The following is a 22,524-nucleotide window of genomic DNA, read 5'->3' on the forward strand; positions in this document are numbered from 1 at the left end:
AGGAAGGGCAAGGAGCCATGCCTGCCATCTTGATCTTGAAGAGAAAAAGGGGGTGTAAATGCAATAGTTAGATTCCCAAATGCCGATAGATTTCTCTGAGGATTTTTAAAAATAAATAAATAAATAACTCGCATACTGATACAGATGCATGGAGGATGCAGGACTTAAAAAGTGGCAGAAACCAGATCTGACAGCTTCATCGATCCCTGGTTTCCGTACACACTATCACTGTTACCTCTGCCATGAATATAACCAGCGGAGAAGGCAATGACCTAAGAGGAATGTAGTTGTCTGTTGTCTGCATGATGCTCCAATCTAGTTTGGCCTGTTTCCAGTCAGGTGTCTGTGTGTGTGTGTGTGCGTGTTTTCACAGAAACAATTTTGCAACATCTCTGCACCAGCGGAGCTTGGATCATCCACTCCATGGCTGTGTTGGCTGGAGCTGATGGGAGCTGTAGTCCAACCAAAACATCTGGATGGCAGCAGGTTGACTTAGCAGTGGAAATATCCAAGAAACTTTTTAAGAACAGAAGAAGTGCCTGCTGAATCAGGTCAAAGAGGGGGCCCCTCTAGTCCAGCATCTCATGTCCAGCCCATAGCTGTCAACTTACAGATTTGAAAATAAGGGACCAGCAGCCTCGAAAATAAGGGATCAGCAGCCAAAATAAGGGATTTTCCAGGCACAGGTATATTCAACTTCTGAGCCCCTCTGAGCCAAAGGCAGAAAGCCCAGCCAGCAGCCAAACGAAGCCTCAAGTGGTGGTTCCCACAGTGCAGCAACCCGGCAAATGGGATGCAGCGAGAAACCACCGTCACCTCTCCGCTGGGAAGCGCTGAGCAAAGGCGAGTCCCCAGGCAACGCAGCCGATTTGATTGGCGCAAGGCATGCAAGCTCCAGCTCCCAGTCATTCTTAGACTCCTTATTGGGTGAGCAACGCAGCCAAGCAACACAGTTGGAGCCTCCCTCCTCCCTGGCCAGCAGGGAGGGAGGGAGAGGAGCTGCTTCCTTTGAAACCAGGGAAATTTAAGGGACATCGTCAATAAGGGACAGCAGCGGGACATGGCGCTGGGATAAGGGAGTTTCCCGCCAAATAAGGGACAGTTGACAGCTATGGTCCAGCCAGATGCTTGTAGGAAAACCCACAAGTGCAGGATCTGAACACAAAAGCTCTCTCCTGTGGCTTCCAGAAACGGGCATTCAGAAGCGTCGCTGCCTCCAATATGTTCAGACTCCAAAGGTGATTAGCTCTTCTGCGAAAGCTGCAAATCCTAGCGCGTCAACTCTGCATATTTTGACACAAGAAAATCCCCCAGACCTGCCAAAAGACGTGACTCAGCTACACAACACATGCGTATATAAATATTCAGCAGATAGCACAGTGAACACACACCTCTTCCCAATTTCCCCCTTTCCCCCAACAACTCCTGTCAATCCTCAAGGTTTCATTCTTATTTTCTGCTCTCCTCGCTTGGCTTGGGGCCTGGTTTATACATCCTTTTTCTATTCTGGGCCATCTGAAATATGTATGATGCTAGGAGAGACTGCAGGGAGCTTGTGAGAGGAGGGGAACCGTACCATTAATGCAATGGGTTTCGTGCGATGAAATCCTTTGTTGCTGCCAATTAGAGATTGCATAATGGCGAGCTCCATGCCTTATTCATCACCTCCCTTCCAGCTGACAGCCCGTCTGAGGTGGTGACTGCAAGAGCTAAAATCTAAAAAAGGGAGAACCCAGGATTGACATACCTGAGACATTTGTCTGTTTGCACATCTCTCTGTGTGCAGAGGACACCGTAAAGGGGGCAAAAAAGAAAAGAAAACCTTTATTTCATATCTTTTTTGTCATTGTTGAACTTGTACACAAGTAAAATAAAATGCATATCTTTTATATATATATATATATATAATTTATATATATACTGCAGTCTCGAGGGAATGAAAAGGGATGCATTCTTTAACAAATGCCCCTGTAAACATGGCAGAATAATGAAGGTGGGAAGATGGTTAAATTGCAGGAATCGGAAATGCAGGAGCCGCAATGAAATCGTTGCGTCACCTCTTCAAATGGTAGGGGGGTACCGGTACTTGCAACATCATTCAAGGATGGTTTCAAATTACAAGTAACACTTTGGAAAACATTTTGAAAATGGCATATTTGCATCTTTTATTTTTTTTCTATTTTATTTTATTTTTTTCCATAGGTAAATCTTTCTCTCTCTTTTTTCCCCTTTTTAACCATCAGCTGTGGCTATAGACTCTCGTGGGCAAGTGCAGTTCCAAGGACGAAAAAATAATAATAATAATAATTAAAAATTAAAACACATAAATTTCAGGAGGAACAAATAAATTATGTACAACGTTTTGTTTTTTATAAAGGCATCCAGTTAACTCGTAGTGTAACCAAGTTTTGTTTTTGTTTTGTATTTCCCCCCCTCTGGGCTTAACTTTCTTCTTGTTTGTGGAAGTGATTTTATGTTTTTATTTTTTTTATGGTTTTATTTTTTTTAAGCAAAAGTCCTGGGATTAAAGTATCACTCCTCGAGGAAAGGGGTGGGAGGGAAACAAGAGACATGTTGCTGTCGTTTCAACAGGACCAGAATAGACTCCACACCAACAGAGAGATCGATAGGCTGGGGATTAGCCGTGAGGTGGTACTTTGCGTGGGCTGAGCCATGCGACACTGTGACCTGGATTTGTTCTTTTTCGAACACCCCTGCCTCTTTTTGGTTGGGACTGTCGAAGGTTCGATGGGGCCTAGGAACTCAGGTTTCAAATTGGTCAGTGGAGGGTCCACTGCACTGGGGAAGGTCCCAAAGGGGGAATCGTTGATCTGTTTGTTGCTGCTGTTTTTGGAAGGGTCCGTCTCCACCTGGGGCTTAGTTTTGGCGATGTTTTCCTTATCCTTGAGGGGGTTGTTGGAGGAGGCCCGGCTGCTGTGGGAAGACGGGCCTGCCTTGGCTTTGGCTTCATAAATAAAAGACTTATCCATCTCCGGCTGACAGCATTTCCGCCCACCATCGTGGGGGCTTAGAGGAGGGTCGGCAGTTGGCAATTTGCCAGTCCTGGTCTTAGTGCTAAAGACGCTTGTTCTGATCTGGTTGAAAGAGTCGACGCATCCCTCCAGGTCAGCGCTCTGCAGCCGTTTGAGGTCCCTCCCTGCCAGGTGAGCGGGCAGGTGGCACTCGAGTTCCGAAGAAGACCCTTTGAACTGCTTGAACCAATCCCAGAGCGACCGGGCTTGGCAGTCGCAAACCCATTGGTTGCCGTTCAAGCGGAGATACTGGAGGGAGACCAAGGGAGCCATCGTCTCTCCCGTCAACACCGTCAGGTTGTTATTAAAAAGGTACAAGGTCATCACTTTGCCCAAGTCGTGGAAAGCCCTGCGGTGGATGACACTGACCCGGTTCTGATGCAAGAGGAGCCGGTCCAGGTTGATCAACCCCCGGAACACGTTTTCCGACAAACTCTTTATCCTGTTCCCGTGCAAAAACAGATAGGTGAGGTTAGCAAGATCCAGAAAGGTGTCGTCCAGGAGGTTCTGCAGGCTGTTGTCCTGAAGGTAGAGATACTGCAGAGAGAATAGCCCCCGGAAGAGCCCCGTGGAGAGCTCCAGGAGGCCACAACGGTCAAGGTGCAAGGTATGGAGGTGGACAAGGCCTTGGAAGGTGGAAGGGTTGATGGACCTCAGGTTGGTGTTGTCGCTGAGGTCCAGCTCCTCCAACTTGTCGAGCCCGTAGAAAGCCCCGGGTTCAATCAGGCTGATGTTGTTGGAATGGATCCAGAGGATGGACATGTTCCGGCAGGAAGTGAAGCTGGTGGAACGGATCACGGTGATCTTGTTGCTGTGGAGGAAGATACGCTGAGTCTGGATGGGGATTTCGGTGGGGATGGCTCCAAGTCCTTGCTGTTGGCAGCTGATGGTGATCTTGGGTTCGCTGTAGCATACGCAAGCCCCTGGGCAGGATTCCGCTTCCGACGGGAAGTTCAAGCACAACACCAAAATTAGCAGTTTGCTTCCTGGAGGGACAGCCATAGGGGAGGAGGGGGGGAAAGAAGAAGAGACAATGATATGCAAATTAGATCATTAGCACCTTCTTTTCCAGCATCCCCTACATTAGCTCAAAATGCACCTTTGGAAAATTCATTAACTGCACAACCTTGGCGAACGTGCATGACCTTGATGAAAACATAGGCATTGCTTTTGTTCCACCAGCCTGAGAATCAGCTCAAGGAATGGAAGGAATAAGGCTTAGCAGAGGAGCTCATTGTACCCTTTCCCTTGCCCCCCAGTCCTAGCCTGATTTGGGTCAAAAGTAGATTTGGGGCAGCGGGGAGAAAGAACGATGAGAAAGAAAAGCAGTTCAGGTAGGCCGCATCCACACCATAGCAGTATCATACCGCTTTAAACAGTCATGGCTTCCAACAAGGAATCTTGGCAGCTGTAGTTTGTTATGGGTGCTGAGAGACATTAGGAGATCTCCATTTCCCCCCCACCAAGAACTATAGTTCTCAGAGCTATTTAACCATCAATCTTTCTTCCCCGGGAACTCTGGAAACCGTAGTTTGGTAAGGTGAGATATAAGTTAACCAAAAGCAGCTAAAAGCACAAACACAGCCAACACATTTAAAAATAGATTATGACCCTAAGAAGTGGACACTCATGGGAAACATCCCATGATACAACAAAAAGGTCTTCAATTGTTCCCGGAAAGTGCAGATAGTGGCCACCTGTTGTATCTCAACAGCAATGTTATTCTGTGGAATAGGGGCAGCCACACTGAAGGCCCTGCTCCTCTGAGTTACTGCATGGGGACTTCAGAGATCTTTGGAGCTGACAGGAGGAACTCTCCCACAGACAGCAGTGATCTACTGGGTGCATAAGAGATAAGGTGGCATCTCAACATTGGATTAGTTTACCTGCGAGGTCACCTTACTTCTCACATGCCCACTCAGCCACTTCACTCTGTGGGACTGGCACCAATACAGGATCCACATGGAAGAACTTGGTCTTTTAGTGTGGCAGTGTCCACACTCTGGAACTCCCTGCCTATTGATATCAGTCACCTTCGTTGTATTCTTTTCAGCACCTGCTAAAACCATTTTTGTTTAGATCAGCCTACCCAGATAAGTAGAATATCTCAAATGCTGATGTGTATTTTAATATTTTCTTTTTGTTTATAACTGTTTTTTCAAAAAAAAAAGTTTCAAATTTTTGTTAACTGTTTTATTGCTTTATTCTATTCACTTTGAGGTTTGTTTGTTTGTTTACAATCAAGCAGGGCATAAATTTTATGAAATAGATAGATCCCATTATATGTATTTTACTGGTGAATGCATTGAAAAGTGCGGGTTTACATATAATTATTTTTAAGTGCATATTTTATTTTATGTAGAACTGGCACTGTTGCAGGTGCCATGCTGCATCCATTCTGCATCTATAAGAAATTGATATTTTAGTGTGGCGTCACCCGCACTTTGAAACACCCTGAGTCTTCGCTGTACTCTTTTCAGCCCACGTTAAAAACATTTTTGTTCAAACAAGCCTACTCAGATTCTAGAACGCTGGAGTGTTTTTAGTTTATTGCTGCTTTTATTTTTATTTAAAAAATGCTTCAGTTGTTTTTACTAATAATTTCATTGCTTCATTCTTTTTGTAAACTGCTTCAGTAAACTGCTGCAATCAGGTGGGATATGAATATTTCGAAACAAACAGACACATAAAATGCAAAAAGTGCTTGCAAAATGTGTACCAAAAGCCTACGGCAGGTGTAATGCAGCTTGGCAGCGTGCAACAAACTACTGACTGCCAGTGAAATTGTAGGTGGGGCAAGGGCACAGCTCAACTCGTGCCCTCCTTTTTGGCAGACAGCTCTGCAGCAGGTGTGACTTTCACCTTGGCTTGGTGTGACCCTAATCTCCAGATGCCTGTCCAATTTGTCCAGCACACTCTCTCTCTCTCTCTCTCTCTCTCTCTCTCTCTCTCTCCCTCTCTTGTTGCCTCAGCCAACCCGGCTCTCTCAACTCGGTGACTGAGCTGTGACTTTGCATTAAAGCATAATGAGGCATCAGAATGCACGAGCATCCTTCGCAAAGGAGAACGACTCTTTTCCCGAAGACGCGCAAGCCGAGAAAGGGGTCCTGAGGCTTGGACTTCCCCAGATGATGGGATGGGTTGCTGGACAATTCCTCCAAATGGAGGGAGTGCAGGTCAAATCTGACAGGGATTCCTGGTGCCTCTTCAAAATGTGGATGGACCAGACTGGCAGAGATAATTTATAATGATGTGGGTTTTTTTAATATATATATATATTATTAAAGATTTCTTGGTTTATTTTCAAGCTACGTTTTTCTACAAATCAGTTTCATTTGCTGTGAGACATTAATGTTACATTAGGAAGAAAAGGGGGGGTGGAGGTGGAGGGGGGAATGGTGAGTGGGGTGGGGTGGGAATGCTTCTATTCTACTTGGTGTATGTGTGGGGTTTTGTGTCAGTGTCACTTGTGTGGGTTCTCTTTACTATTCGCTTGAATTCCTTTAGTGGTGAGAGAGGTTGCGGTTGGTCTAGGGTGTGTTGTTTGTTTGTGATTGGCTGTGGTGAACTTTGTTTTCATGTGTGAGTGGTGTGTGTGTGTGTGTGTGTGTGTGTGTTTGGATCATGTTAGCCAGATTGATTTGAATTCTGTCGGCGGGTTCTTGTTATTGTCTTGCTGGGCTGTATATGTGATAAAGAGGAACCATACCGGGGTGAAGGCATCTTCTTCTATTTGTCCCCGTGTCACTTTCAGTTTGTTGGTTAGTTTTTCTAATCCAGCTGTTTCCCATACTATTTGATACCATTGGTCCATGCTTACTCCTGACAGGTCTCTCCAGTGTCTGGCTATGATGTTTCTGGCTGCTGAGAGTAGGTGGGCTATGAGCTCTGTGTGTTGTGAGTGGGCATTATTGTCTTGGAAGAGGTTTAGTAGGGCCAGTTCTGGGGTGACTTCTAATACTTGCTTAGTTATTTTGCATATTTCTTGTATGGTTGGTGTCCAGAAGAGTTGGATTTTAGGACATTCCCACCACATGTGGAGGTATGTGCCTGTGGAGGTGACCCTCTCCAGCATTTTGGTGAGGTTCCTGGGCATATTAGTGTTAGTTTCCATGGTGTTAGGTTGAGGACCAATCTTTGTCTAAAATGGTTTGTTTTAATTATGCATTAGGTACTGTGTACTACAAGGGACGTGGGTGGAGCCTAGGACTTGCCGATCAGAAGGTTTGCGGTTCGAATCCCCGTGATGGGGTGAGCTCCCGTTGCTCGGTCCCTGCTCCTGCCAACCTGGCAGTTCGAAAGCACGTCAAAGTGCAAGTAGATAAATAGTTACCGCTCCGGCGGGAAGGTAAACGGCGTTTCCGTGCACTGCTCTGGTTCGCCAGAAGCAGCTTAGTCATGCTGGCCACATGACCCAGAAGCTGTACGCTGGCTCCCTTGGCCAATAAAGCAAGATGAGCGGCGCAACCCCAGAGTCGGCCACAACTGGACCTAATGGTCAGGGGTCCCTTTACCTTTACTGTGTACTACATTTTAGTGGAAGAGTTGAAGATTAGGAGAAGAACCATAGTTCAGTGATGGAGTGTCTACTTTGTCCCTGGTTCAATCCCCAGTAGCATGACCAGGTAGGGTTGGGAATGTCCCTGGCCTGAAACATTGCAAAGCTGCTGCCCACCAGTGTAGACTAAGGATGCTGCTTGCCTCCAGCTCCCATCATCCCCAGCCAACAAGAGCAATTGCTATAGAAGTTGGGAGTTGAGATCCAAGAACTTCTGGAGAGCCACAGGTTCCCCGCCCCAGTGAAGGCAGTGCTGAGCTGGATCAACTCATTTTCCCCAGCACTACCTGTTGATTCCCCTGAGATGTCCCTTTGCAGAGTAGGACAGACATCATTATCACCACCATCATTTTGGACTTCTTGCATGAAAGAGAAAATGAACTTGTAATAGCTGGATTTGAAGATTGAAGAAAAATACTGGTTTATAGAAGATAGAATGGCTGGATCTCTGCAGGACAGTGAGCCAGAAGTCATTTTATTCTTCTTTATCTTCCTCTAATCTCTCCCCCCCCCCCATACACACACACTTTCTCCTCTTCTCTTTCTTTTCTTTCTCCTCCCTCCTCTCCGCTCCTCTCTTCTTCCTTTCTTTAGGTTTTCCTTTTTCTTGTCTTTACTCCTTCCTGCCTTTGTTCTAGACTAAGTAGCTGTTAGTATATTGTAAAAAGACACTTTGCAACGGCCGTGCATTTTTGTATATCTCTGAATAAGGATCAATAAATAAATTTACAAAAGAAAAAAGACGTCGCCAGTCATCATGATCATTGGCGTCATCATCATCTCCCTCTCCTGCTCTGGTTCCTAGGTGATGATTTCCTCCTTGGTCCATCCTCAGGGACGGTTAAGTGGGTGCCAAGGCAAGCAGGCAGCAGAGCCTGTAGCTTAAATAGCCCCACAAACCCCACCCACAGGCCAGCTGGCCTGCAAGCATATTGTCTACCCATATATAGCAGGGCTGGGGAACAATTCTCAGCCTCAGGCCCACATCCCCTCCTGGGCCACCATCCAAGGGCAAGAAGCCATAGCCTCCAACATTCTTCTGATGAAAATTGGGACAGTGCAGCACCAAAAGACACAATATTATCAATAATAATTTATTATTTATCCCCCCACCCATCGGGCTGGGTTTCCCCAGCCACTCTGGGAGGCTCCCAACAGAATATTAAAAACATGATCAAACATCAGACATTAAAAACTTCCCTAAACAGAGCTGCCGTCAGATGTCTTCTAAAAGTCTGATAGTTGTTTATTTCTTTGACATCTAATGACAGGGTGTTCCACAGGGCGGGTGCCACTACTGAGAAGGCCCTCTGCCTGGTTCCCTGTAACCTCACTTCTCACAGTGAGGGAACCGCCAGAAGGCCCTTGGAGTTGGACATCAGTTTCTGGGCTGAACAATGCGGGTGGAGACGCTCCTTCAGGTATACTGGGCCAAGGCCATTTAGGGATTTCAAGGTCAGCACTAACACTTTGAATTGTGCTCGGAAATGTACTGGGAGCCAATGAGAGCGCAGTACCACCAGAAGCACCAGTGATGCCTGCAAGCACCAACTTATCTTCCTGTCACATACCAATGCCTGTGTACCCTTCATCAGAAGGAAGGAATAAAATTAATGGTTTCATCATATGTTACCCACATATCATCCCTGAGTAGCAGAGATGGTGACTGGCCCAAAGTCACCAGAGTCCACTTCAAGGCTCAACAAGGACTGTGCTTTCCTAATCTCTTCCTGGCCCACCAGTCCCATTCCTCCATACTGGATCTCAAACCTATGCACACCAACTGTTGCAAGATGGAGCGTGCCAGAGAAATACTCTTGCATGCTATGGAGAGCAGGGCAGAAACTGGGCTATAAATCTCAATCAATAACTTATTATTGCTTGCTCGGTCGATACTATAGATATGGCTTGAATGTTTTATTGGGGGAATGAGAATGGTGCCAGGGGGGTGATAACCATGAAGAAGGGAGATTCTCTCTTTGGGGTAATCAAAAGCTGGAAACCTAAACCGGAACTGCAATCTTGTCATCATAACTCACTCGGCGCACTTAATAAAACTGCCAGAATCCGAAGCATCTATGTGCTTCCATACACTTCCATATCAGATATCAGGGGAGAGCTGGCACCTGCCTGGAACGCATGCCTAATCTGTCCCAGATATTATTAGCTTCTGCACAGCCCCCATGAGGCTCTGGGTTAGGGATTTGCCTGCTGACATCTGCTGGCTGGCTCACCATCTTTTTTTGACACATCACCGCCCATCGAATGGGATAAAATAACACAAGGCGCATCAAGTCCCTGCTGGGAGTGTATCACACTGGGAGGCATCCCTGGGGAAATTAAAGCATTGCAGGCACCGCTCTCTGCCCAACACTATTTCTTACTGGGTGAGAGAGGCAGCAGAAGGATATATATATATATATATATGGTGCAAAGGGAAGAACATTGTGGAGCTAGATGGCTGCTGATCATGTATCAAGTGGGTGAGGTACAGTAGGGATTGGGAGGTGTTCCGCACTTCCTCATACTTCTGGGTTGTGAGGGCAGCAAGTCAGGGGCATAGCGTGGTGAGGGTCATAGCTCCGGGCACCTGTCCAGGGCTGGACTGAGGAGGAATGGTGGGGACTGCCCCAACCTTCTCCTGAACCTTCCCGAGAACAGGAGGACAGTATAGATTTAGAACAGTGGTTTGCAGAAGGGCACAGTTCAAAGACTGCAGAGGGGGAAAGCTGGGAACAGGAATAGCAGGAACAAGAAGCACCAGGGGGGAGACAGCTGACAGACTCAGTGTCTTTGGAAAGCATTCCTGACCCACCCCTCTTTCCCAGGACCAGGCGTGCATTGAGGATGGTAGAACAGAAAGCTCAGAGGCATAAAGCACAGATCAGCCAAAGCAGGGGTGACGTAGAATAGGAGAGATGGAGGGGGTGGAACTTTACGCAGAACAACGCCATTATCCTGGGTAGACTGCATTCTTTCATCTCTCTCTGTGCATAGTGAATAAATTCCTTGGTAAGAACTGCTTTTGGGTTTGTCTGCTTCTTGGCTGCCACCATGGAAGGGATTGGATTCCCTGAACCCTGACAGCGTCATGCCCCCAGTCCCCTCATTGAATGGCCACCCAGACAGTGTTGGAGGGATGCGCCTGCCCAGGGCTGCATTGGTCAGCTGCATGGGTGGGCGGGTGGGCAGGCAATGCAGCAGAGCCCTGAGAACCTTCCATGCCCCCCACCCACCCAGCAGTGGGGGTTGGGCGAGCGCAGCAGGTTTTGTTTACTCTCCACACCCCAACCCCTAGTCCTGCCTAGTGTTTGTACACATATCCCCTGGGTACCAGCAAAGGACGCAACGCTACTGCCCCAAGCTCCACCTGACGTTGCCTATCTGTGGGGCTTCAGCTCGGCCAATTCTATCCATTCCATCTCAAACATGAAAATAAGATGGTCAAGGAAATGGAGAAACTCCCTTATGGAGGTTGCAGCATTCGCCCCTATGGAGCTTGCAGCATTTGGGACTTTCTAGTTTAGAGAAACGGTGGGTGCGAGGCAGCATGGTTGAAGTTTATGCAATTATGCATGGCATGGAGAAAGCAAAAAGAGAGAAATTTTCCTCCTTTTATGACACCAGGGGTATCCAATGAAGATTAACATAGATTCAGGCCAGAAAGTCCTTCTACATGCAGTGCAAACTGTGGAACTCTGTCCCACGGGGTGCAATGATGGCCACCAACTTGGATGGTTTTAAACAAGGATTTGACAAATTATTGAGGCTATTGATGGCTGTTGACCACAATGACTATAATCTGTGTCCATGGTTGGAGGCAGTGATGCTGCTGAATACCAGTTGTTGGAAACCCTGGCAATGGTGTGAGTGTGTGTGTGTGTGTGTGTGTGAGCTCTTGTGCTCAGCTTCTGTCTGTGGGCTTCCCACTTCATAGAATCATAGAATAGTAGAGTTGGAAGGGACTCTGAGTGTCACCTGCTCCAAAGCCCTGCAATGCAGGAATCTTTTGTCCAACATGGGGTTCAAACCCACGACCCTGAGATTAACAGTCTCATGCTCTACCGACTGAGCTATCCCTAAGGGACAAAACATTACGCCAACAAAGCTGTGGTATCTGTGCTTGAGTCCTGCTTGCTGACTTTAGAGCTTCTGTTTCGCCACTCTGAGAACAGGATACTGGACTAGCAAGAATATTATTGGCCCAAAAATGGAAGCAAGAAGAATTAGCGACGATTGAAGAATGGAGGATGAAGTTAATGGACCATGCAGAATTAGATAAACTAACAGGAAGAATTCGAAACCGGTGGGACCAGAAATTCACAGAAGACTGGAGTAAATTTACGGTCTATTTGAAAAGTATTTGTGAAGATCAGACGACGTTTGTAGGTTTGCAAAAAGTTCTGTGAGGAGTATTATTGGAAGTATTGCAAAAATAGATAGGGGAAGGATAATTTGTTAAGAGACTTAAAGGCAATACAAAGTTAAGAAATGTATAAGAAGTAGATAAAACGGTGGATTGTCAGAGGTGCTGATGGAAGTAAAAAAAAAGATTGTATAAGTGATAAGTTTCATGGTACATTTTATAATTGATATGTTAAAATCAATAAAAATTATTTTTTTAAAAGAGAGAGAGAGAGAACAGGATACTGGACTAGATGGGCCATTGGCCTGAACCAGCAGACTCTTCTTACATTAGTTTGTTTTTACCAACTTTGCCCACGCACAACTCCAGAAAAAAAATGTTTGCAGCGCCCTGCCCACTCCACCTCCTCCAAAAAGGCTCATGAAATTGGCAAAACGACTCAGCCCTGGCTACACAGACACGGATCCTAAAGAACCCAATCACAAGCCCTTTCAACATCTAACACACACCACCTTCATGCTGCTGAAACTCGACGTTCATTTTCCCCATGGCCTCCGAGGCAAAGTGGAGAGCAGCGGGCCGCAAGTGTTTCAAAGCAAACGGGATCGCCTTTTATCCCTCCCCGCAGAGACAAAGGCAAGAGAAGGCTGTTTGACTCAGCAAAAGTCTTTGAGCTGCCTATGAGCCCCTTTACGTCCAAGGCAGGAGAGAATTCTAATGATTATTGATCCGGCTCTGAAGGGAGGCTGCATTATCATATCCCCGAATCAATAGATTCGAGAGGCGAGCAGTTGTTGGGGTGGGGGGAGTGAGGAGAAGGCCAAGCCTTGGCAAGCGGAAGAAAATTGCATTTTGCTTGGGCCTCTGAAAAGAAAAGGAGAAGAAGAAAAAAACCAGAGCATCTATTAGTGGTCTCCAGAGTCTTTTCCTTCTAATTGCCGTGTCTGACAATGTGATCGCGCTGGGACCAGCGGAAAGGCAGATAATGGACCCGCTCTAATTGCTTCCCTGTTCTCTGAGTCATCCAACACTTTGGAGATGGCAAAAGGGTCGTGCCAACGTTTTTGACTGGAGGAGGAAACTAGCTTTTAAGAAGGCCACGGGAGAGGCAAACACCCGATTCAAAGCCCATCTCAGCAAGAGAACGGATGTTATCAGGACGGTCAAGTGCTTGTTTTTCTACAGAGGTGCTTTTGACCTGAGAGACACCCTGAACGTTTTGATCGTGCTGAGAGATGGCCCTTGTTTGAGGGGGGAAAGGGCTTTTACGGATAAAGAGGAATGAGGAAGAGGGCAAAGGGGAGCTGATGGCTAGTTGATAGGAATGGAGAGGGGCGTCTGGCAGAGAATACTGAGCTATGTGGGTTAAACCACAGAGCCTAGGACTTGCCGATCAGAAGGTCGGCGGTTCGAATCCCCGGGACGGGGTGAGCTCCCGTTGCTCAGTCCCTGCTCCTGCCAACCTAGCAGTTTGAAAGCACATCAAAGTGCAAGTAGATAAATAGGTACCGCTCTGGCGGGAAGGTAAACGGCGTTTCCGTGCGCTGCTCTGGTTCGCCAGAAGCGGCTTAGTCATGCTGGCCACATGACTTGGAAGCTGTACGCTGGCTCCCTTGGCCAATAAAGTGAGATGAGCGCCGCAACCCCAGAGGCGGCCACAACTGGATCTAATGGTCAGCGGTCCCTTTACATTTTTAAGGCCAGTAAGGCAGTGTCGAGTCAAAGGTAATAGGGCTTTTTTTCAGCCAGAACGCACCAGAAATCAGTTCTGGCAGCATTCAGGTTGGCTCCATTGCCAGTACAGTCGTACTTTGGAAGTCAAATGGAATCCGTTCTGGAAGTCCATTCAACTTCCAAAACGTTCAGGAACCAAGGCGCGGCTTCTGATTGGCTGCATGAAGCTCCTGCAGCCAAAGACGTTCGGGTTCCAAAGAACTTTCACAAACTGAAAGACAAACTGGAACACTCACTTCCGGGTTTGCAGCATTCAGGAGCTGAAACGTTTGACTCACAAGGCTTTTGACTTCCGAGGTATGACTGTACAGTGGTACCTCAGGTTACAGATGCTTCAGATTACAGACGCTTCAGGTTACAGACTCCGCTGACCCAGAAATAGTACCTTGGGTTAAGAACTTTGCTTCAGGATGAGAACAGAAATTGCACGGTGGCGGTGTGGTGGCAGCGGGAGGCCCCATTAGCTAAAGCTAAAGGTTAAGAACAGTTTCAGGTTAAGAACGGACCTCCAGAATGAATTAAGTTCTTAACCCGAGGTACCGCTGTATAAGAGAACAAGGGAGGCATTCATGTTGAGTTCCAGCACCTCTTTTTCTAGAAAAATGGCACCAGTAACTCTTACCTGACTTGCATTCAGAGTCATAGATTAGATCCAATGAGTTAATAAGAACATAGGAAGATCCTGCTGGAAGACAGTGGACCATCTGTTCCAGCATCCTGTGCTCACATTGGCCAACCAGAAGCCCCAATGGGAAGCCAGCAAACAGGACCCAAGCACAAGAACACTCTCCCCTCCTTTGGCTTCCAGCAACTGGTATTCAGAAACATAGTCTCTGACTGCGGAGGTGGAGCGTAGCCATTGTGGCTAATAGCCATCAATGGCCTTGTCTCTTCACCAGGTATTTGTCTAGTCCTCTTTTGAAGGCATCTGAGTTGGTGGCCCTCACTGCCTCTTGTGGGAGTGAGTTCCAGAGTTTAACTAGACACTGCATGGAGAAGTCCTTTCTTTTGTCTGTTCTGAATCTTCCATGTGAACTTCAATTGGCTGAAGCAGTTGGCAAGGCTGCCATGGAATGATGCAGGAGGGAAGGCAAACTCAACCAAACTTATTGGACTAACAAGGAGGACGGGGAGGGGGGGAAATTGAGATTAATTACACTTTTTGCATATGGATGTTGGAGAAACTGCCAAAATCTTGTCATGCCTGAAGCCTATAATCAAACTGGGGAAAAGGAGACGTCAAAAGAGAACACACTGACTGCCAAATTCATGGGGCAATGGCCACAGCTCAGTGACAGAACATCTGCTTTGCATGCAGAAGGTCTCAGGTCCAGTCTCCAGATAGGGCTGAGAATGGTAGTGAATGAATAAACGAACAAATGAACAAATGAGCAGGGCTGTGAGGATTGACTATGGCACCTTAAAGACTTCCATTTTTTGTGGAACGCGGTGGCACTGTGGGTTAAACCACAGAGCCTAGGACTTGCCGATCAGAAGGTTGGCGGTTCGTATCCCCATGACAGCGTGAGTTCCCGTTGCTCAGTCCCTGCTCCTGCCAACCTAGCAGTTCGAAAGCACGTCAAAGTGCAGGTAGATAAATAGGTACCGCACCAGCAGGAAGGTAAACGGCGTTTCCGTGCGCTGCTCTGGTTTGCCAGAAGTGGCTTAGTCATGCTGGCCACATGACCCGGAAGCTGTACGCCGGCTCCCTCGGCCAATAAAGCAAGATGAGCGCCGCAACCCCAGAGTCGTCCACGACTGGACCTAATGGTCAGGGGTCCCTTTACCTTTGCCTTTTAAGCTTTAGTGACCTACAATCTATCAGATGCACAAATCATCGTCATTCTTAGCTACGCATGGTTGGAGCAGGAACAGAGGAAAATGGGAAGATGCCTTATACTGAGTCAAACCCATGGTCCATCCAGCTCAGTATTGTCCACACGGACTGGCAGCGGCTCTTCAAGGTTTCAGTCATGGAGTCTCTCCCAGCCCTGCCTGGAGATGCCATTTCGGGACCTTCTGCATGCAAGACAGATGCTCTACTACCAGCTATGGTCCTTCACCGTTGGTCCACCTAGCTCAATATTGTTTACACTGACTGACAGTTGTTCTCCAAGGTTTCAGGCAGGGGTCATGGCTGGAGGTGCTGTGAATTGAACAGAGGACCCTCTGAGCACAAAGCTCTAATCATTGCACTGTGACCTCCTTCTTCCCCTAAAAGTAATGTAAGGTTCTGAATCCTGTGAACTGCCCTGAGACTTACGGGTATATGGAGGTATATAAATTTAATAATAATAATAAAATAATAATAATAATAATAGTAATGGACTAAAAAAAAGATAGGAACAGGGGAATCTGCCCTGTGCTGAGTCAGCCCATCAGCCCACCTGCACTGGCTGGCAGCAGCTCTCCAGGGGTTTGGGTGGAAATACTTTCCAAGCCCTACCTGCAGATGCCCAGGGCAAGATTTAGGTTTGACGAGGCCCTAAGCTACTGAAGGTAATGGGGCCCTTTACATGTCCAGCTGTCCTTTGTCAACAACCAATTGTCACTGTTTTTTTGTGTTGAATATATGCTATATGGTAATTTATGGACCTAATAGGTATCTAAAGCCATTTGCATATAACAAAACATGTATTTTATCAAAGTAATTGTTGAACTGAAATACATTCCATGCAGAATGTAAGCACCCTATATATAGAAATGAGCAAACCCGTGATATTTTAGGGAGCAGGCGAGCAGGCGGGGCCCATTACTTACATCATAGGAGCCTACACAACACAAAACACTGTTACTGTATGTAGGTTTTATTTTATTTGGGTTTTTTGTCTTATATTTTGGAAATGTACATCCATGGTTTTTTCTTTTAAATTTTTGTGGGGGCCCCAAGTGATTGGGCCCCATGTTATAGCTTGTTTAAGGTAAAGGGACCCCTGACCATTAGGTCCAGTCGTGGCCGACTCTGGGGTTGCAGCGCTCATCTCGCTTTATTGGCTGAGGGAGCCGGCATACAGCTTCCAGGTCATGTGGCCAGCATGACTAAGCCGCTTCTGGCAAACCAGAGCAGCGCATGGAAATGCCGTTTACCTTCCTGCTGCAGTGGTACCTATTTATCTACTTGCACTTTGACGTGCTTTCGAACTGCTAGGTTGGCAGGAGCAGGGACCGAGCAACGGGAGCTCACCCCGTTGCGGGGATTCGAACCGCCGACCTTCTGACCGGCAAGCTCTAGGCTCTGTGGTTTAACCCACAGCACCACCTGCATCCCATAGCTTGTTTAGCTTATATGTAAATCTAGTACTGCAGATGCCAAAGATTGAACCCAAGGCCTTGTTCATGCAGGACAGATGCTCTGTCATGGAGCTTTGTCCCTGCTTTGGGAAAATATGAACTGTGAGATCAGAAAGAAAGAAACTGTGAGAAAAGAAAGAATCTGTGAGATCAGAAAGAAAAGAAAGGCAGAAAGGTATACAAACAACACACACATATTCTGCACGAGAAACCAAGGTTTGGCAGTCTGACTATATGACTACCAGTTATAATTCATTTACTTTACTCGTGCTATATAATGGTGCTGTATAAACAACCCCTAAGCATCCCCATTAACCCTTTGCCTTGCTAAGCGGGCATGGGACATACACACACCGCAAGTTTAATCCGGACTGCTCTTGCAGCGCAGAGGAAAGTTATTTGACTGGATCATTGCCTTAATGAGGCTGAAGCAAGAGTTTGCTTAGCCTGATTGTTTAAATCTTTAACAAACCACCCAAATAGGATTATGGGCTTTGTTAATAACCCAGATCCATCATCCTCAAACATTCCGTTAGCAAAACAATAGAAACCAATGGAATGGATCTAGGCTGAAGTTTGAGCAAATATTTTACCAAGTTGTTAAAGGGAAATGGGGGAGGGAAAAGGAAGAGAAAAACATAATTTTATAGGTGCAGCAGAACCTGGTTGAAAGAGAACAGAATGGACGTCATGTGGTTCTGGGCAACTGGAGATTTCATCAAGGATTTGGCTACAGTTCTATTATCAATTATTGCCTTTGCATCCCACTTTTTTCTCCAAGGTTGCATGCGTGGTCCTCTCCCTCTCCCAATTTAATCCCCACAACAACCCTGTGAGGTAGGTTAGGCTGAGAGGCAGTAACTGGCTCCAAAGTTCACCCCGTGAGCTTTATGACCACGTGAGGAATACAACCTTGGTCTCCCAGGTCCTAGTCTGAGCGACTAACCATGACATCACTCTATCTCTAAGGATCCTATGTAAGAAAGGCAGTGTGGCATAGCGGTAAGAGTTCTGGACTAGGACCTGGGAGACACCAGGGTTCAAACCTTCATGTGGTTGTGAAGCTCGCTGGGTGACCTTGGGTCCGTCACTCTCAGCCCAACCTACCTCACAAGGTTGTTGTGAGGACAAAAAGGGGAGAAGGAGAACAATGCATGTCCCCTTGAGCTCCTCGGAAGAAAAGGTGTGATAGAAATTTTAAAAAGGCAATACATAAATAATAAAACTCACCACTACTCAGAGCAAATCCACTAGAATTAATGGAACTAACTGCATCCATTTCATTCGTTTCAACGTTGCCTACAGCACTACAGGACACAGGTGGCACTGTGGTCTAAACCACCAAGCCTTTTGGGCTTTCCGATCGGAAGGTCGCGGTTCGAATCAACACTACAGGGCGAGCTCTCTGAACCTAGCAGTTCGAAAGCATGCCAGTGCAAGTAGATAAATGGGTACCGCTGCAGCAGGAAGGTAAATGGTATTTCCATGCGATCTGGTTTCCATCACGGAGACCTGTTCTGCCAGAAGTGGTTTAGTCATGCTTGACCACATGACCCGGAAAGTTGTCTGTGGACAAATGTCGGCTCCCTCGGCCTGAAAGCAAGATGAGCGTCACAACCCCATAGTCGCCTTTGACTGGACTTAGCTGTCCAGGAGTCCTTTACCTTTTACAGCACTACATCTTCCTTTGAGAGTGCCCAGTGCCTGATTAACCATGAAATTAATGTGTGGGTTGGGGGATAAAGCAGACCAGATGACCCCTTTTCCATTAATAATCCCCTGAGACCGACTTAATCAAATCCCAGTGTTTGCATGGAATCTGATTTCGTTCAATTTGATTTAGATAAATTACACCATTCTCGATTTGAATTCATGAAAGATGGCGAATTACTGGAGATGGTGGGTTGACAGTGATGAACATGCACCGCAGTGCAAATTTGTGTGTGTGTAATCAGAGATTCAATTATGCACAACTGACCCTGAGCTTTAACTCTGCTTGCTAACAGGGACCTCTTTCTGAAGGAAGGAATAATCTGAAGAAATAATGTCTCTGTCCCAAGATGTAGGCAAAGTGCTCCTTTAATTCCTCCTACACCGGTGAAAACAGGCTGACCTTATCAGGCATTTACTCTGATCCACAGGAAAAAACACTGGCAACTGGGAAACAATGGCCTCTGAGCGCTCCAGTTAGAGAACAGCCTTTGCCAAAGGTGTCATGGGCTTTGAAGACGCTCAAACTCAGGACAAAAGGGAGAAATGAGCTAAGAAGAAGGCATGCTTGGCAAATCTACATCATGATCAACTCCCACCTGGAAACCTATGTCCCCACTGTGGAAGGATGTGTGGATCCAGAATTGGCCTCCACAGTCACTTACAGACTCACTGTTAAAACCGTGTTTATGGAAGACAATCTTACTCAGCTACAAGTGGTCGCCAAAGAAGAAGACACAGGAAGGGATGGCTTGAGAAGAGGAACTCATGGAGAAGACTATTTAGGGCTACTGGCCATGATCACCATGTTCTGCCTCCATGGTCAGAGGCAGCAATGCTTCTGAATACCAACTGCTAGAAGCCACAGGACGTCCTGCTTAAGGGCTTCCCCAAAGAGGCATCTGATTGGCTCCTCTGAGGATGCTCATCCAACGTCAGGGACATGCCCAGCAGAGAGGAATCTCCAGAGGAAGAGGAATTGGCTGCACTTGAGTCTCCAAGAAGTAGGAGGCAGAGCAAGTGATTAGAGCAGAGGCAGGGGAGGACGGGGCGTATATCTGGCCTTGGGAGGGGTCAGAAGCCAGTCAAGTCAACTGACTCTGATGGTGAAGGATGAGTTGTGGAAGCCTGGACTGCTGTAAGCCTGTTATTGCGAAATAAACCTCAGCTACTTAAACTGCCAGCATTCCTTGTCTTGTGTGGGAGAGGCGCTAAACCTGACATCCAGCAAGGCTCTTCTTATGCTCAATATGGTATTTAAAGCATTTATGCTTTGAAACGCTATGCCTTCCTAGAGCATTTGATTGGATGTGGTGCCGTGGTTGACACTGCTAGTTTTGCCCATTAAACTCAACACCTCTTTGGAGAGCTGAATTTGTATGCCTAGCTGACAGCTCTGCTTTACGTGGGTCTATGCAGACTATTAATAAGTGACAGCCCACTGTGTAATTCCTTATCGATTAAAACCCACATGAGATCCAACTCCCCCACGTCCCCGAGGGTCAATGGAAGCCTAAGCAGATAGTCCCATCTCATCTAGACTGCTCAGAGCACTAGAACATAATGAAAGGGACCTGCGTACATTTTCAAAAGCGGCGTTTGTCGAGGTGTGAACCTTTTCTCTTTCTCTTTTTGTGCTTTTTGTGCATCTTGGTTTCTGAAGTTCAGTTCATCACATTCTGCGCAATCCTTAGTCCTTGATCTTTGACTGACTGGGTAAGAAGGAGAGCAGAAGGCTGGAAGGCAACCCCTGCTGGGCAAGAAAGATGGCTTGGCCACTGGTCTTTTTAAATACTCAGATACAAGAGCGATGCAAAAACAAACTGTAGAAATTTACCAGCGTTCAATAAACTGCACTGCACAACCTTAGCAACTGAATGAGAAAAACCCTTGCCCCATTTTTCTGCACACCCTATGCTCTGACTCTGAAAGAGTCTTCTCTGAAGGAGCGTCTCCACCCCCATCGTTCAGCCCAGACACTGAGGTCCTGCTCTGAGGGTCTTCTGGCAGTTCCCTCACTGCAAGAAGTAAAGTTACAAGGAACCAGGCAGAGGGCCTTCTTGGCAGTGGTGCCCTCCCGGTGAAACACCCTCCCATCAGATGTCAAACAGATAAACAACTACAGTGGTACCTCGCTTTTCAAGCATAATCCGTTCCAGAAGACCGTTCGAGTTCTGATACGTTTGAAAACCCAAAACTCAATAGGTGCCAGCTAGGCCTCAGCAGAAGCCACGTGGCATGTTCGACATCCGAGATGTGTTCAAAAACCAAAGCATTTACTTCTGGGTTTACAGCATTCGAAAACCAAAATGTTCATCAATGGAGATGTTCGAAAACCGAAGTACCACTGTATTTGACTTTTGGGAGACACCTAAAGGCAGCCCTGTTCAGGGAAGTTTTAAATAGCTGATGCTTTATTTTGTTTTTAATATTTTGTTGCAAGCTGCCCTGAGTGGCTGGGTCAACCCAGTCAGATGGGCATTATTATTATTATTATTATTATTATTATTATTATTATTATTATTACTACTACTACTACTACTACTACTACAGTGGAACCTCAATTTTTAAGTGTCTCAGAAGCCAAACATTTCAGAAGCTGAATGCCGAAAACCCAGAAGTAATCGCTTCTGTTTTCAACCACGCCTCAGAAGTTGAATGGCTTCCGCTGCCTGATTTTCTTTTTTCTCAATGCATTTTGCTGACCATCCATTGCTCCTCAGTTTTCGAACATTTTGGAAGTTGAACGGTCTTCCAGAATGGATTTCTTTTGAAAACTGTGGTATTATTATTATTATTATTATTATTATTATTATTATTATTACTACTACTACTGCTACTAGTAGTAGTAGTATACCATCTTGAGCTTCTTGAAGAGAAAAGGTGGAATATATAATAATTAAATAAAATAATAATAAACACCCACTGTAACATTGAAAGGTGTCCCTTTCCACTGTCCTCTCTTTTCATTGGGGGTGTGTGGCTTACGTTGGGTTAGAAAGCAACCTATTTTCTCATGACTCCTGCCCGCCATGTTAACATTACTGCCTAAGTGCAAAGAGAACTCGGAAATGCTTTTAAACGCTTCCAACTTGGGACCAAGGAGTTCAAAGCAACGTCCACCCTTCCCTTGGTGGTCCTGCAGAGCCTGCCACAAGCAAGATGATGGAACAGTCATGAACTGTCTGCCATGCCTTGACAACAAAGCAAACCCTGAAATTAGCGCATCCATCTAGCGATGGACTGATGGCTTGAATTAACTCTGCATTTAGGACGGACTGATGTTTTCTCCCTCAAAGTTCACAGGAAGTGATAAGAATATTTGGAGGGCTCTCTTTTCCCCACTCTGCTCTTGAAATGTTAGATCATGAATCGTGTGGGTCTTCGCTGAATCCCAAACATCTCATCTTAGCATTTATTAGAGAGTTATGTAATGGTGTCCTGGTTTCGGTATCCTTTGTGATTTTCTGCGCCGTACCTAGGGACAAATGAATCAGCCTATTTCCATTCTCTGTCAGTTTTTGCATGCAGTCCATCATAAGTCTGTTCTGCCCTGGGTTTTGTGAATTCATTAAAAGAAACGCATGGGGGGAAATGTACATTTAAACTGTTTTCATTTTCTACACATTTTGGGTGCATTCATCCCCTGAAATGTGCATTTTAATATGCTTCACAGTTACATTATTAGATATAGTACTAGCAACAGCAATGTTTCAATTTATTTATATACCATTCTTCAGCCCAATGACCCCCCTCTAAAGTGGTGAAAAGCATATCAAAGGAATGAAATATATACCGGAGTACAATAAAATGCCCTAAATCAATTTGCAAGC

At 46.2% G+C, this 22,524-nt stretch overlaps 1 protein-coding gene and 1 non-coding gene across 2 annotated transcripts in view; both read right to left on the reverse strand.

Moving 5' to 3' along the window:
* Positions 1–1,807: 1,807 nt before the first annotated feature.
* RTN4R (reticulon 4 receptor) overlaps positions 1,808–22,524 on the reverse strand; it is a 108,956-nt gene continuing 88,239 nt past the window's right edge. The window contains exon 2 of the mRNA XM_053368884.1: positions 1,808–4,018. Within this exon, the coding sequence (XP_053224859.1) occupies positions 2,586–4,018 (1,433 nt within the window). The 3' untranslated portion in view covers positions 1,808–2,585. The remainder of the gene's footprint in view (positions 4,019–22,524) is intronic.
* TRNAN-GUU (transfer RNA asparagine (anticodon GUU)) lies at positions 11,601–11,678 on the reverse strand. Its single transcript has one exon. It is a non-coding gene; the product is annotated as a tRNA-Asn (tRNA).

This window comes from Podarcis raffonei, chromosome 16, assembly GCF_027172205.1.
Source record: "Podarcis raffonei isolate rPodRaf1 chromosome 16, rPodRaf1.pri, whole genome shotgun sequence".
NCBI classification, from domain to species: Eukaryota; Metazoa; Chordata; class Lepidosauria; order Squamata; family Lacertidae; genus Podarcis; species Podarcis raffonei.